This window comes from Canis aureus, chromosome 37 (assembly GCF_053574225.1).
Source record: "Canis aureus isolate CA01 chromosome 37, VMU_Caureus_v.1.0, whole genome shotgun sequence".
In the NCBI taxonomy this organism is placed as follows: Eukaryota; Metazoa; Chordata; class Mammalia; order Carnivora; family Canidae; genus Canis; species Canis aureus.
Window position 1 is genome coordinate 9,958,231 of NC_135647.1, and position 17,512 is coordinate 9,975,742.

Sequence of the window (17,512 nt, forward strand, 5' to 3'; positions counted from 1 at the left end):
AGCTGGACACAGTGGCACTCACTGCAGAGACTGCTGCTTTAGGGAGTTAATCTTCCAGTCATTCTGTCTCCTGCTCTCACAACAAAGGGTTTTGCTGTATTTCATGACCAAGCACTATAGGAGCCCAGGCAGGCACTGCAACTCCGCAGGCCATAGGGAGCTCAAGGGCGGGGATGGGAAAGCAGAAGTGGGGGTAGGAGGAAGCAGGTAAAGATTGCCACCTCTCCGAGAAATTTGTTGACTGGTGCTAAGCCATGCCAGCCCTTTGCCTTCTGGCTGGACTTGTAGGGAAACACCGGAAGTTCTGTGCTGGGAATTTGTAAGAATTGAGAGTATGGCTGGCTTTGATGTGTAATGATCACTAACTTCTGCTGATCTCTCACTGTGTTTTGGGTGCTGTTCTCAATGCTCCATATGTAATAATAACTCATCTGAGCCTCACATCAGCAATGGGAAGGGGGTCTGTTATCCCTGCTTTACAAATGCAGAAACCAAGGCAGGGAGTGGTTAGATAAGTTGGCCCAGGTCTCGAGGCAGTAAGTGTGGAGCTGGATGTGGTTGCAGGCAGTCCAGCTCCAGAGCCCTGTGTTGTTGTACCTGGGGTGACCATGTATTTTGTTTGCCTGTAAGAGTCCTAGTCGATATGTTTGTCCCAGAGTAAACATTAATAGTGCCCTCTTAAATTTGGGCACTGAATTATGTAGTGTCCCAAACTGGACTACCCCAAAGCTACATAACATGATTTAGAATCCCCAGTGACTGACTCTCTTCCATAATGGCTTATTGGATTGAATCAAATTCTCTTAGCGTCCTGCTCTCTTTCCTTATTTATATACGAGCTCTTTCACAAATGGATGTGTGCATTCCCATCTACTAGTCGGTGAGATCTGGTCTTCATTTGTAGGATTCTTTATAGTTATCAGCGAGCACTTTCATAGGCATGAATTCATGTGAGGCTCCCAATGGGTATTTTTATCTCTGTTTATAGATGAGAAAACTAATGGTTGGAGACATTTAAGTAATAGGAATAAAAGCCAAGCAGACATATATTAAGTCTCTGCTATGTGTCTGGCACTGCATTAGATGCTGGGGATGCAAAGGAAATTTAGATATTCTTGTAGACACTACTGCCTCCCTGCCTCCGCTGCCAAATACATCCTGATCCTCATCCCCAAAACTTGTGCACATGTGACCTTGCAAGGCAGAGGACAAGGCAGATGTGATTAATTTAAAATTTTGAGAGGAGATTATCCAGGTAAATCAGATATAAAAAATAAAGCTCCTTAAAAGTGACAGAGGGTGGAGGGCCCGAGAAAATCTTTACCTTCCATTTCTTGTTTGAAGGTGAAGGAGGGGACCGGGACCATGAGCCAAGGAATGCAGGCAGCCTGTCAGAGCTGGAGCAGGCAAGGCAAGAGCCTGTCCCCTCCAGCCTCCAGAAGGAGCACAGCCCTGCTGACAGTTTTTTAGCCCAGTGAGACATATCTGGACTTCTGGACTTCCAAAACTATAAGATAATAGCTCTGTGTTGTTTTAAGCCGCAGGGTTTGTGGTTATTTGTTACAGCATGATTGCTGCCCTTGAGCACATGGTTTAGGACAATAGGAGGTCGCTTCATTTGAACAAATGAAGAAGGATTTTTTTTTTTTTTTTGACCAGACAAAACTGAGGAATGCTGCATAAGCTGACAGTTAAGCATGGAACTATTTTTTTTATGACACCTTTGCCAGTCTGTGGATGTTTGTTAGTTGGTCTTATGCTTTTCCCAAAAAAACTGGCTCAGAAGGAGTAGAGCTGCCTCTGATCCTTTTCCACTGTAATTCAGTCCAGGGCTATTGTCTTTTACCCTACACACCTCTCTGATCTCCTTGGGTATGTGCATATATGCCCCATGAGCCCACTCCGGACCCAGGTGTCCAGCAAGTGTCATCTAGGTTCTCACCGTGGTCATTGGCACAAATGGGACATCCTCTCGCCATTACATAGTACCCTGAGGTCTGAATAGCTGCCTTAGAGACCTTCATGGAAATTGGCCCTCTATCCCTTTCCTGCCATTCCAAAATCCAGAATGCGCTGAAAACCAAGTGCTTTTCTTTTTTTCTTCACAGCTTGCATGTTGGTAGAGCCTCACCTGAACTCTTACAAGGCTGTCTCTAGTCTTTATCTGCATTTATAGTCTTTGTTGATTCCTCTAGCATGTCCATTCGTGAGTTTAGCTGTAGAAATGTAAATGGATCTTATTATGGGCTGCTGCCCCAAATCTGCCCGTGGTCATGTACAGTGTATGCATGTATATAAACCCAAACCCTAATCCTCCTACCTCCTGCATTGCAATAATGGTTTAATAAACACTTTGTGAAACAAATCGTAAGTACATACGCACACATCTAAAACTGTGCTTGGAGGATAAAGCAAGTTTGAATTTGTGCAAAAAGGATTAAATATTTCTGTCTTCTGGAAAGTTATTTTGTATTTTGCTTTCTATTAAAATGTTAGGGTTTGGGTTTGTATACACGTATACATTATACAGAGGTGTGGAGTGGTGCTCTTTTGATCCATTTAGCCAATATGTGTTGAGCACTAACCAGGCATAAGAACACAGGACAGAGTAGATGGGACCCTGGCCTGGGGAAAGTCAAGATCCAATGGGAAAGTATTACTCCATCAAGTGCCATGGCAGCTTGCCCAGAAGGTGCAGTGGGAACACGGTGACAAAACAGCTGGAAGGTTCGGGGAGGGCTTCCCAGAGGAGATGTGGAATTTCTTCATTACAGAAACTAGCTGCGTGACCTTTCTGTGCCTCAGTTTTGTGAGCTGTAAAACCTGGATGAGGAAACAGCCCTGTGAGCAGGGCTGCTCTGGGGATTAAATTAGTTACTATTTGTAAGTGCTGCTTAGAACCATGCCCAGCATGTAGTAAGCTCTGTGTAAGTGTGTACTAACAAAGTAAAATAAATAATAAATTGAAAGGGCTGCCTGATGGCCCCACAAATGGCTTTTTAAGCCTTAAAATCAGTGCCCCATCGAGTGCTAAAATTAAAGAAATCTCTGACATGTTTCCTAAGCTTTCTCTCGGCCTCCTATTTGGGCTTCTTTTGATGGAACATTAGTAATCCTCTTAAGCAGACCTGTCAGGGACTTCACACACACATTAGTGTCTGCTTAATGGGCTATGGATTTAGGAGCTTCATCTCTCCGTAAGCTTTTAAGAGCTTTAAAGCACAACATTATTCCTTCATTTGAAGAGCGAAGGCACCATGGGGCCGCACCACCGTGGCCTGTTGAGGGCGTGGGAGGAATAAGGTCTGTAGACCATCCTCACAGGGGAATACATCTGAAAACCCAGTCTGTCCCTCCACCTGTCTGTTGAGAGTGAAGTGAGGAAGTCTGTCCCCGCTACTGGAGTCCAGCGGGCAAGCTTCTCCAAGTGGTCGTTCAGAGCATGGGATGCTTGCTAAAACCCCTGGGAATGTCATTGAAAAAGGTTCCATCTTTCTCAGCAGTGGCCCATTACTAAGTGCAAGCAGTGTTCTTCCAGCATTCCCAGTCTCAGTTCCGTTAAAATCATTGTGGTTGATAATAAAGTATATACTATACGTTTCCCCAAATGGGTTCTAAACATTTGTTCTGGGGACATGAATATATGTTTTTCTTAGAAGTCTGTCAAATAATTTACATGACAATATAGTAAATTGTAAGCCTAGTATTTCTAATGTGTCATGCGAGTCAATCCTCTTTTTTTTTTCTTGAGTACTTCCCCTGACTCTTAATCATTTCTATCTGGAAATCTCACTTAAACGGGTTTTTGCCTTCCTAACGAAACATGAACTTGTACCTGGGTAGAGTACAAATGGCCTGATTCTGTCCATCATTCAAGGGCTGGTGGGGGTCCTTATCACTTTACCACTTATGCATTGTAGGGGCCAAGTATGTGGGGGAAAAGAATCTGAATAAGCATCTTTGCATTTAACTTGAGAGACCCACAAAGGACAGAGCAAAAATCTCCTTGGGAGGCAGTAGCCACATGTTTTGGGGCACAGTGACATTGTGACTTCAGTGTTTCTCAAAGCGTTTTTGGGAAATACTAGTTCATGAAGTGGCTCTGGGAGAAAAAGGATCCTTGGACCAATAATTTTGAGAAAGGCTGTTTTAAAAGCCTCCCTTTGGAGATTCACGAATCTCATATAACATCAGCTTATTCCCGAAACTTATTTGATGACAAAATTCTAAGTATAACATCTATTAAAATCTCCAGAACAAGTATCCAAAAGAATTGATTTTTTGAAAATGTTAGTGTATACTTTATTTTACCATGGCACTTGAAACAGAGGTGAAACTGGGAATGGTACTTGTTAGATGCACTTTACTGGATTTGAATGACTTGCATCGGCCACTGGAAACTGCTGTGGGTGGGGTGGGGGTGAGGCCTATCCTGCAGGATCACAGCTTGCTCTCCTCTCCTGCCATGGATGGGATGGTCTTAGCCCTTATTTTGCCACACATACTCTTTGCATTTCTCCTTTACCCGTTAAGAGTGGAGACCTACAGGAGAAAAGTACTAACTCAAGTCCAACTAATTCTTCATCATCTTTCAACTAATTCTTTAAAAGAGAAGGATTGATTGCATTCTCCTCTAAGCAACAGCCATAGTGATGACCAAATGATGGATTTCTTTTCCTCGCTTAACAAGAAATGCAGAGGCACTTCTGCTAGAACACCCCAAAAATGCTGTCAGGCACCCAGCTCGATGAAGCTTAATGTGTTCATGTTGTCCTCATGACCTCAAGATGACTCTGTCATTCCAGGCATTGTATCCTTATCTGTGCTCCACACAAGAGGAGGAAAGGAAGGGCAAAGGACCACTGGCTTCTGGCTTATGTCTACTGCATATGGACGTTTTCTACAAGAACAATAGTTTTCTTGGAAGCCCCACTCATTAATGTCACCCTAGATCTTATTGGCCAGAACTGTGTTTCATGGCTTCCCAGAGCTGCAGAGGACTCTGAAAAGTGGAGTTTTGAGGCCGAAGTAAGCTTCCCAGCAAAATCAGGGTTCTTTTAGCAAGTAGGAAGGACAAAAGGGATATTGGACCAACATCCACAGAGAGTACCAAAGCCATCATTGAATTAGTCCTCTTTAGAAAGATATCCATGTTCTATTCTTTCGTGTATTCTAAACTCAGTTTTACTCAGCAGAGATATTGATTGTTATCTGTTAGCCAGGCACGGTAATGATATGATATAGAATGGTCTCTGCTCTCAAAACAATCATGTATACAGGGAACTCTAGCAAAGTTTAATAACTACTGCACTTATGACTTTAGAAAAAGATCATTAGAAAAATAGGTAAAATAGGGGCAGACCAGGTGGCTCAGCGGTTTAGCACTGCCTTTGGTCCAGGGCCTGATCCTGGAGACCCGGGATCGAGTCCCGTGTCGGGCTCACTGCATGGAGCCTGCTTCTCCCTCTACCTGTCTCTCTCTCTCTCTCTCTGTCTGTGTCTCATGAAAAAATAAATAAAATCTTTAAAAAAAAAAAAGAAAAATAGGTAAAATAATATATTTGAAATATGTCCTAGGGAATACAAGTAACTCACATCATATCATATCCACTCCTAAGGGAAGGACTCTGGTGGTTAGGGTTTCAAGGGAAACTATGCAGGTTGGAGGAAGGTGTAGAAAAGGAAATTAAAAAAAACCAACCTGAATTATGACCATGTTTTTCTCATTGATTGTATTTATTGAAGCTGCTTCTATTTTGGTTTTGGTCCTCCTTTTTTTATTTACTTCTTATCTCAAATTCTCCACTGTTATAGTTAATAGGTAGATTTTAAAACTTCTATCATAAACCATGGCTCTCAGGTCATAAATCCCCTAGTCTAATCCTTCTGTACTCAGCCTCTCCCCATTTACTGTGTGCCCACTGCCCCGATCCAAGAACTCATGGAAACGTTAGGAGCTTCCTTACTATGTCCACCTCCCTTAGGTTCAGGGAATGGTAGAATTAGAAAGATTCTGGGGCAATTTTTTCAGCCCCTAAAAATTAGGAAACATCCCCACCCTGTCCTAGAAACCATGTGCTGCCCCCTTGCTTCCAGCATGAGAAGACAGCACTAGCAGGATCTACAATTTGATTTCATTATATTCTTAAGCTCCCTAAGAATAAAATTACTATTAAAATACATAAGCCCATTTTTCAGTTTTTTTTTTAAAGATTTTATTTATTTGATGGAAAGAGAGAGGGGAATGAGAGAGAAAGAACACAAGCAGGGGGAGAGGGAGAAGCAGGCTCACCACCCAGGAGGGAGCCTGATGTGGGGCTCCTAGGATCATGACGTAAGCTGAATGCAGACACTTAACTGACTGAGCCCCCAGGCACCCCTGTTCAGTTTTCACACATTGAAGGCTCATAGTTTTTGAGACTCCACAAGCCCGGGGATCATTGCTCCCAGGTAGAAGGTAGCAGAAGCGGTGGTGTGTTACCCTGGTCACTGGGTGACCTGGTTACCTCTCCCCCATCATGGAGTTCCCTCACCCCCAAGGAGACAGTAGGTTGATAGAGCCCTTGTTTTTTTTTTTGTTTTTGTTTTTGTTTTTTGGGTTTTAAAAAAGATTATTTATTCATGAGAGATAGAGAGAGAGAGGCGGAGGCACAGGCAGAGGGAGAAGCAGGCTCTATGCAGGGAGCCCAATGTGGGACTCGATCACGGGTTTCCAGGATCACACCCTGGGCCAAAGGCAGGTGCTAAACCACTGAGCCACACAGGGATTCCTCCCCCCCTTTTAAATATTTTATTTATTCATGAGAGAGAGAGAGAATAGTTTTTTTAGGGTTTCTGATATATATCTTGATGATACCCACCATTTCTTATTTTTCCCCCTGAATTTATTTAAGTAAGCTCTATGCCCAATGTGGGCTTGAACTCATGACCCTGAGATCAAGAGTAGCATGATCTACTACTGACTGAACCAGCTAGCCACCCCCAGAGCCCTTGTTTTGAATGTGTGCCCACTGTCAGGTAAAAGGCTTCTACTAGTGATAAGCTTCCCTAACTGGGTAAGGTACAGAGCAAAGTAAACACACAGTGGAGTCACATGATCATCCTGCCCCACCCCACCCCATCCCTCTGCTGAGGCAGCTCCCTTGCTGTCCACGCTGATGGGACTCAGGACTCGAAGTGTGCATCTGGTGCCCTGGGCAGTGATGAGGGTGTTTCCCTTTCCCTTTTTCCCTCAAAGCACTTGTTTGATTTTTTGTGTCCTTGTTTAGGAGTGCCAGGAACTTTCCCTTTTTATTCCTGATACTATCAAATTACAAAATAGAGGTTGCCACAGGATAGTCAGATTTTGTCCCAGTGGTGAAAAATATGTGACAACCCCAAACACCAAAAGGTGTCACATATTTTTCACCACATTGGGCATAGTAGCCCTCCATGTGCACTTGAGAATGGCCAGTATTGACCTTGAAATCACTGCGCTCTTTATAATCTGTGTGGATTAAAGCAATTTCTACTGTATTTCAATATTAAAAACTGATACAGTTCAAATAATTGTTTTCAACTGAAAATTTTATTTCAATAGTTGCAAAATATGAAAGATGCCTTAGCCTTCTATTCCATATTAAAGCAGAAATGTGGTTTCACTTTTTATTAAATTATTGTTTTCTTCTATTTCATATATATCACATGCTATTTTGTTTCTTTTTAAATTTAATTTATTGTATACTCTTTAATTCCCATCCCCTAGTTCTCCAGGGTTAAGAGTTGTTTCTTGGTTTGTCTTTTTTCCTTTGTCCATTTTGTTCCACATATGAATGAAATGATATGATCCTCCTCTTTCTCAGACTGACTTATTTCACTTAGCATTATATTCTCTAGCTCTGTCCATGTTGTTGCAAGTGGCAGGATTTCATTCTTTTTTATGGCAAATATTCCACCAAATATATATATATATATATCCTCTTTATTCATTCATCTGTTGATGAACACTTGGGCTGCTTCCATAATTTGGCTATTATAAATGACTCTGCAGTGAACATAGGAGTGCATGTATCCCTTTGAATTAATATTTTTGTATTTTTGGAATAAATATCCACTAGTGTGATTACTGGATGGTAGGGTAGTTCTGTTTTTAATTTTTTTGAGGAACCTCCATACTGTTTCCGCAGCAGCTACACCACTTAGCATTCCTACCAACCATGCGTGAGGGTTCCTTTTTCTCAGTATCTTCACCAACTTGATGTTTAGTTATTCTAACAGGTACGAGGTAGTATCTCATTGTAGTTTTGATTTACATTTCCTTGATAATGAGTGATGTTGAGCATCTTTTCATGTGTCTGTTGGCCATTTGTGTGTCTTTGGAGAAATGTCTTTTCATGTCATCTGCCCATTTTTTAATTGGATTATTTGGGGGTATTGAGTTGTATCAGTTCTTTATACACTTTGGATACTAACCCTTTATTGGATATGCCATTTGCAGATATCTTTTCCCATTCAGTATGCTGCCTTTTAGTTTTGTTGATTGTTTCTTTTGCTGTGCAGAAACCTTATTTTGAGGTAGTCCCAATAGTTTACTTTTGCCATTTTCTTTCTTGTTACCTTGGGAGGAGTGATGGAGTGATTGAACTTGATTTTTTTTTTTTTAACATCTATATTGAGAAATAGACATATACTGTATTCACATACACATACTTTATCGTTTTAAAATTTGCAATTCAGGGGGTCCCTGGGTCGTTCCCGGCATGGAGCCTGCTTCTCCCTCCTCCTGTGTCTCTGCCTCTCTCTCTCTCTCTCTCTCTATGTCTATCATAAATAAATAAATAAATCTTTAAAAAAATTTGCTATTCAGTAGCTTTATTATTTTCAGAGTTGTATAACTGTCATCACAATCTAACTTGAAAACATTTTCATCATTCTCAAAGAAACCTTGTGTCCAAGTCATTACCCATTTATACCTCCCCCAGCCCTGGACAACCACTACCTAATCTCTACAGATTCACCTGTTCTGGGTATTTCATATAAATGGAGCCAGTATGTGGCTGTATTAGTTTTCTAGTGTTACCATGACAGGTTACCACAAACTGGGCAGCTTACAATAATAGAAAATTATATTCTGGAGGTCAGAAATCTAAAATCAAGGAATTGGCAGGGTTTGTTCCTTCTTGGGGCTCAGAGGGAAAATCTGTTTCATACCTCTCTCCTACTTTCTATAGACTGGTCGCTGCAGCTGCTTGACCTTCCTTGGTCAAGGTCAAGGTCATCTAACCTTCCTTTAGATGCATTGCTCCCACCTTTGCCTCTATTTTTACATGACCCTTCCCCTGTTCCCTGTATGTCTTCACATGGCCATCTTATAAGGCACCAGTTGTTGGATTACAGCCCTCCCTAAGCCAATATGATCTTGTCTTAACTAATTACATCTGCAGAGACCCTAGTTCCAAATAAGTATTCATCTGAGGTTCTGGTGAACATGAATTTTGGGCAGACACTGTTCAATCTAGGACACTGGCCTTTGGTGTTTGGCTTTTTTCACTTAGTGTAATTTTTCAAAATTCACCCATGTTGTAACATGTATCAGAATCTTCTCTTATGGCTGAATAATATTCCCTTGTGAGGACATACCATGTTTTATTCATCCCTTCATTATTCTGGCTGTTGTAAATAATACTGCTATGAAAATTCATGTATAAGTTTTTATGTGAGTATGTGTTTTTATTTTGGGGGCGTGGATTTAACTTTTGTTTTGTTTTTTAGATTTCTTTCTTTCTATCTATCTATCTATCTATCTATCTATCTATCTATCTATCTATCTAAGAGAGAGGCAGAGACACAGGCAGAGAGAGAAGCAGGCTCCATGCAGGGAGCCTGACATGGGACTCCATCCTGGTTCTCCAGGATCAGGCCATGAGCTGAAGATGGCACTAAACCGCTGAGCCACTGGGGCTGCCCTGGATTTAACTTTTGAATCTGTCAATTAGAGTGCAAATATTCACATCACTTTGCAGGAATGGCTGTTATTAAAATTCTGGCTCATTTTTCTGCCTCTTGAGTTTGCTTTATATTTCAGTGACTTTTCAAACGACTCACCTTTAAGCAATTATGTTTTGTGAGAAACATGCTTTCTTTCAACTCATTTAATGGAAGTCTGTTGTTAGAAAGTTATCTAGTCTTAGTCTTTCATGCTTAAACTCTGGTCACTTGCTGATTTGTTTTGATTTGCTGATTTGGTGTGTTTTGATTTCTCTTTTTTGTTTTTATAAATAAGTAATAACATTTCATTTTTTAACCATTCACAAAGCATTTTCTCTTTGTGATGTCTGGTAAGCTTGCACTCCTGGGAAATCTCCCGAGGCTGCTCTTTTCTGGCTGCTAAACTTGGGATCCAGTTGATTTACTTTTAAAGGCACACTTGGTACTTATCTGTGACACAGGAGGAGGTCTTCATCCCTCAAATCCACAGATCTGTTGTTTCTATGGTAATCTTTTCTCTGGGTGCAGAGAACGTACATTAACTACCAAGGAATAGCCCAGTGGTTCTTAAACTCCAGCCTGCACCAGAATCACCTGGAGGGCTGGTAAAAGCACAGGGTGCTGGGGCCCACTACAGGTGTCTGAGTCAGTAGGTCTGGGTTGTGGTGGGGCCTGAGAATGTACATTTGTAACAAGGTCCGAAGTCATGCTGCTGGCCCTAGCCCCACGTGTTGAGAATCATGGGCCTAGATAACTAAATACATGTATCACTTTGGGTATTGTTCAACTAGGGCTTCTTAAAATTTCATATGCCTATGAATCACCTGAAAATATCTTTAACTGGTTCCGACCCAGTAGGCCTGGGGAGGCTTCCAAGAGTCTGGATTTCTAACCAGCTTTCCGAGATGCCAGTGCTGCTTTTTGTAGCAGGTGTTGAAAGAGTAGCCATATGCTGTCCTCTGCATGGGTAGGTCTTTGTTATGTACAGCTGTAAAAACTCCACATTGAGTTGTGAAATAAGCTTGCCAGCTTTAACAAACAAGCTTTTACCTTGTGTCGTGTAGAGAAAGGTTCTCTTCAAGTTATGTGGTTATCACGGAATACAAAATGAGAAGCCCGATAGTCCAAATTAGCCCCAAAGAGTAAATGGTTCAGACTTTTCACGTCACATTTGGAGTAAATTAAAATTCTCTGGAGTGACCTTTTAAATATATGTTTCTAGGTTCTGAAAGGTTGGTCTCATAGGTCCTATGATTAAACAGAATAGACTCTTACAGGGATTCTGAATTAATTCTTTCAAATGAATGGAGTTACTTTTTTTTTTTCTTTTTCTCAGGTTCTTGACAAATTAACATAGACTCAGTGGTATCAACTTTAGGGCCTTGTTCTGCATATTTTATACTTGTTCCCTGGAATGATCACGATTTAGGGAAACAATATAAATATTCCATAAAGCTAAGTTAAAAATGTTTTTCTTTTGGCAGATCACTTACAACCTTGGGGTTGGTTATATCATCGCTGGCTGACCAGGCAGCTGGCAAGGGTAAAAACAAATTTGTGCCTTATCGAGACTCAGTCCTCACTTGGCTTCTTAAGGTAATTCATTGTTCTTGTGTTCCTTTCCAACTAAAACCTGGCTGTTTCAGAGCTGGCAGCTGAAAGGTGTGTGCAAAGCTAACCAAATACACAACAGCCCCCTGACAGTACTCCAGTACTGTTATCCTAATTCTTAGGAATGTAGAATGAAAACTCATTTCTATTGCCTTTTTTTTTTAACCCCCAAGGTCCTGCTGTTTGACAGGCATTATTGTTGTTACTATAGGGAAACCACATCTCGTCATAAAATTATTTGCAAAATACAAGCCCATTTCCACAACATGTTTTCTTCTTTATAGAAAATATCCTACATCCGCGTTTTTAGCTTTCATCCTAGATGTTGTGCACAGAATGGGGCTCATTGCCTAAGATGCTACTGGAAATATTTTGTAGGACAACTTGGGAGGCAACAGCCAGACCTCTATGATAGCCACCATCAGCCCAGCAGCAGACAACTATGAAGAGACTCTCTCCACCTTACGCTATGCGGATCGAGCCAAGAGGATCGTGAATCACGCCATTGTGAACGAGGACCCCAACGCCAAAGTCATCCGGGAACTACGCGAGGAAGTAGAAAAACTGAAGGGGCAGCTCTCACAGGCTGAGGTGAGATCATCCTGGAGTCCCCTGTTTCTGAAGTCCCTGGCTTATGGTCGCCGAGTGGGAACCCATGTCATTACCTGCAGTTTTAGGTTGTCTGGATGCCATTCTGCATTGCTGTGTTGATTGGCATCTTCTGCATACTAAGCGTGGTGAGGCCAACATGAATAATACCAGCCTTCTGTCCTAGGAACTCAGCCTCCAGCTGAGGAAGCAGACAATTAAGAGTCAATGGTCACTGTATTGCTTAAATGTTTGCTGTAGTAAATCAGTTGGCCGTTGGCCATGGATCTCCTCCAATGTGAAATCCGAAGAACCAAATGTGTTGTTTTTATTTTATTTTTTATTTTTTCAAGATTTATATATTCATTTTATAGAAAGATAGCAAGTAGGGGGAGCAACAGAGGGAGAGGGAGAGAGAGAATCCCAAGCAGACTCTCTGCTGAGCTCAGAGCCCGACATGGGACTTGATCCCAGGACCCTGAGATCATGACCTGAGCTGAAATCAAGAGTCCAGACTGAGCCCCCCAGGCACCCCCGCAATGAGTTGTTTTTATTAACATTGTAAACTGTGTGCCCATAGGCATTGCAGTTTTCAGAGAAATTGGTTATGTATCATTTCTTCCTGGAGTCAGGGAAGACAAACATTAGCAACAATTCAGAAATCTCCTTTTATTTTTTTCATATATATCAGCTTCTGGCAGGAAACAAAATTGGTCATCTCTCATTGTTACCATCTTTCCTTGGCTTTACCCAGCTTGAATAATCACACCTTCTTCTAAGTAACTGTTGCTTTTTTGCAAGCTGCTGGGTGAGGCACTGTCTCATTTGAAATAGGTAATAGGACTGAAATGAAGGCCAACTACCTTAGCTTAAGTCACATGCTTGTCCATGTCACTTGGGTGTGTACCTTGGGCTGCTAAGGTCACATTCATTCCTACCACTCTCTTCTGACCCCTCTTCCCTCTTTAGTTAGGAGAGTATTAAGCTGTTGGGGAGGAAGGGTAATAGATATTAATTTTTGAGTGCTTGTGTACCAGCCTATCTATCAATCTATCAATGTATCTAATCAGAAAGGTAATCAGTAAGAGATTGAGACAGACAGACTAGAGTCAAAAGCCAGGGATCTGAAGGGTCTCTTCATTGGTAATGGTGAAGTTACATTGTAACAGCATGTTTACATGTCTCTTCTTCCAGCTATGGGCTTCTGAAGTGCAGAAAGCCTTGTTTAATAATTATTTTCATCCTTAACTTCTAGTGCAACATTGATACTGGAAAGCACCACTTAGCATAATGCCTGGCAGCATTGTAAGTGCTCAATAAACATTGCTATGTTTGTTATCATGATTATAATCATTCCAGTGCATCAAGCATAGCCTTTTATTGATGCCAGGAAGGGTAGCAACACACCTGAGAATGAAAATTCTGATAAACTTTGAAGAGATTTGTGATCCTAGGAGGAGGGTGCAGTGGCTCTTGGAATTCGTGTATCGGTGGATGAGCTTGTCTTCTTGTCTCTGAATTGTCTCTGAATTGAATCTTGTCTCAAGATCCTCTTGTCTCTGAATCTGCATTTCCACTGGGACCACGTAATCCAGGCCAGATGGTCAGAACCATGACCATGCCTGGACAAAGGGAACAGAGGGGAGCCACAGGAGGTTCACCAAGATAGAGTTTTCATGGGTGTCCCTTTGTACCCAGCACTGAATGTCACTCTCAGCCTCTGTGAGACTCTGACACCTCAAGGAGAGTTCACATCATCGCCACTTGGACTTCCTGTCCAAGTCTGCCATCTTTCCTGTTCCTTTCCTTATTCTTAGAGGCTCCTGTTGCTCTGGGATGTCAAAGCATGTTGTTGCCAAGTAAAAGCCCCAGAAAATTTTAAGATGCATATATATATCTGTATTTAGACCCCTTAGTTATTCTCACTGAGCAAACTCAGAGGGAAATTGCTGCCATTTTACCCAGAGGTCCTGTTTTCCAAGAGAGTGATAAATATACCAAGTTTATTACCATCAACAAGAAAACTAGTTTTAACATCTGAAACCAAGGATGTACTTACTATGTATTGGCAAATTGAATTTAAATGAAAAACAAAACAAAAAAAGAAAAGTAGTTTTAAATTATCCAGAGTCAAATTTTAAAATGAATATTTACCTCTCCTGGTAGGTTATCACTGGGGTGTGTTTATTGGTGATGTGTATTGATCTCCTTCTTACTGAAAAAGAAATCTGCTTATCTTTTTTTTTCTACACTTCTGTTTTGACAATTAACTAGCATTTTTTAGGTCTTTAAACATGAAAGATGCCTAGCTGGTAGAGCATGGGACCCTTAATCTCAGGGTTGTGAGTTTAAGCCACATGTTGGGCATGGAGCCTACTTGAAAAAAAAAAAAAAGGTTTTTAAATATGAAAGGAAAAAATTAAAAAAAAAAAAAAACCTCTGTAATGATTTGTAACAGTTTAATTCAGGGCACTGGTGTTCATTTTCTCCTTTAAAGAGTAGCAGTTATGTATTCTTACATTTCTTTTGATTAATAAAGATCTAAAACCCACCCTGACAGTGTATGACTTAATTGCTTCCAACAGACGGTTGCTAGCCATGTATGAAGGACCGTAAGGGATTGTTTTATAAATAATGGTGGGAAAAGTTAGAAAATCAGATATCTCTGGTTTCATTTTAAAGGCTATGAAGGCCCCTGAACTGAAAGAAAAGCTTGAGGAGTCTGAAAAGCTGATCAAAGAGCTGACGGTGACTTGGGAAGAGAAGCTGAGGAAAACAGAAGAAATCGCACAGGTAGCTTGATCATTTAAGCCTAAAATCTTGTGATTCTTTTTTATTTGCTGTCTTTTCTGTGTAGCCACTTATCATCCTCAACAAGTCATTTAAGGACCTCTTTCGGCTAATTGAGACCTCAAAGATCAGTGTTAGAGGCTGATTCATTGTCTTTTTTATTTTATTTTATTTTATTTATTTTATTTTATTTTATTTTATTTATTTTATTTTATTTATTTTATTATATTATATTATATTATTTTAGACACAGAGAGCACAGGAGCAGGGGGAGGGGCAGGGGGAGACGCAGACTCCCTGCTGAGCAGGGAGCCTGACACGGGGCTCCATCACAAGACCCTGGGATCATGACCTGAGCTGAAGGCAGTTGCTTAACTGACTGAGCCACTCAGGTGCCCCAACTTCCTTGTCTTTATCAGCAACCATTTGGTCCACTTGTTTGCTAGATGTGCTGGAGAGCGCTGAGTTGTAACAGGCATGATATACAGGAAAACATTGAATCTTTCCTGATTTTCCATTTCATGATTTTGGATCACCTGGCAAAGCATGCCACCTGACCAGCAGAGCATTTACAACCCACATCATAGTTTTTTTTTTTTTCAGTGTATTTGATTCTCTGGGCTTGTGAGAAAATGCTACATGAACTTTTCTTGAGATGTAATATAAGGCAAAGACTAATGCTGCATTTATGTGTAAGTGTGTGTGTTTTATGAATCTACACAATGCATTTTGTGAACATTTTAATCTCACTGACCACTTGGTAAAAAGTAGACCATCCCAGTTAGGTACCTTGAAAGCAGTAACTGGGACCTAGTCAAGCCTTCTGCTTATATGTTTCTTGTATTATTCACACACACATACACACACAGACACACTCACACACCCATACACACATGCCCCTCACTCCCTATCTCTTGCACACTGCTTTGTGCTGCTTCACAGCATTTATCGCCATTGGAAATTCTGTATTTTATGTGTCTGTTGTTTCATAGTCTGTTTCTTTCTACTAGAATATAACTTTTCACAAAAGAAGAGACTTGTTTACTGTTGTATTCCTCACCCTAGATCAGTACCAAAGACTTAAAATATTTCATGAATGAATGAATGAATTCAAGGCCCCTGAGTAAGGAACGAACCTACTCTTACAGCCCCATCTCTCCCATCACTTTCCCACGTTTACTAGGGTTCTTGGCACCTGAAATCACGCAGTATGCAGTCTTTACTTTCCTATCCCCTTCTGTCAGAACACCCTGCTCTTACCTTACTACTGCCCCGTTTCTTCCTTATAGAGAAAGAAGACATTCTTCTTATGCTTCAAGAAACGTCTCAAGTGTATTTTTTTTTTAAGATTTTATTTATTTATTCATGAGAAGCAGACAGAGAGAGTCAAAGACATAGGCAGAGGCAGAAGCAGGCTCAGAGCCTGATGCAGGACTCGATCCTGGGACTGGGATCATGCCTGAGCCAAAGGCAGACACTCAACCACTGAGCCACCCAGGCGCCTCCTCAAGTGTATTCTTTTCCTGAAGCCTTTCCTGGTCTCCGAACCCACCTGATTTCCATCCTCGGAAGCTCCGTAGTACATTGTTCCTCTCCAGTAGCGCAGGGCTCTTCTCTTCTGATTTAGATATGTCATAATCCCTTCTACTAGACTGTAAACCCCTTAACAGGAAGATGGTGTCTGGTTCACCCTGTAGCATCCTGATAACACTGACAAAAAATGTCACACATGTTAAACGCTCAGTAAACTTGGTGGTAATGTGTCATTTCATTGGCATTGTCCCCAGAAATAGTGACTTAAACTTTCCATGGATACCTCATGTGGATAGAGTAACAAATAGAGTCCCCTGTTTTTGTCTGTGTTTGTGCCCAGGAGAGACAACGACAACTTGAAAGTATGGGCATTTCCCTGGAGACATCGGGTATCAAAGTGGGGGATGACAAGTGCTACTTAGTCAACCTGAACGCAGACCCTGCTCTCAACGAACTTCTGGTTTATTATTTAAAGGTAGGAGAGCATATAAATAGATAGTTGCAATCCTGATTCATTCACATTCAACTCCTATTGGAATCTGGGTGCCCATACCCATGATTTTGTTTTTTGTATCCAGCTTATTAGCACTCATTAAAAGTAAGAGGATAGATACTGCAGTGTGGTTACCATTGAGAGTGAAAACCTCCCCTCTGGCAACCATCAGTTTGTTGTTTGTATTTATGGGTCTGTTTCTGCTTTTTCTTTGTTTGCTTCTTTGTTTTTTTTTTTTTTTTTAAGATTCCACATAAAGCGAAATATGTGGTATTTATCTTTCTCTGTCAGGCCACACTTTTGGAAATGCTGGCATATTTTGTTAAGTGAAATAAGACATTTGTTTGAAGTAGGCACCTGATAGACACTGATAAGGGGCACCCCAAAAGATATAAGACACTTCTAATATGTGCACACATGCACACACAATTCCTGAGGTGTAGTGATATATATACAAATACATGGCAGTATTTAAATAACTCTCAAGGATTAGAGACCAGAGGACCTGAAGGCTGCTTATCTAACTGTCCA

At 41.1% G+C, this 17,512-nt stretch overlaps 1 protein-coding gene across 5 annotated transcripts in view; it reads left to right on the forward strand.

The window, feature by feature from the left end:
• The window catches only part of KIF13A (kinesin family member 13A), a 211,394-nt gene that overhangs the window by 132,808 nt on the left and 61,074 nt on the right, over positions 1-17,512 (forward strand). For all 5 annotated transcript variants that reach the window (XM_077886252.1, XM_077886253.1, XM_077886255.1 and 2 more), the window contains exons 10-13: positions 11,451-11,562; positions 11,956-12,168; positions 14,848-14,958; positions 16,829-16,963. In XM_077886252.1, the coding sequence (XP_077742378.1) occupies positions 11,451-11,562; positions 11,956-12,168; positions 14,848-14,958; positions 16,829-16,963 (571 nt within the window). The remainder of the gene's footprint in view (positions 1-11,450; positions 11,563-11,955; positions 12,169-14,847; positions 14,959-16,828; positions 16,964-17,512) is intronic.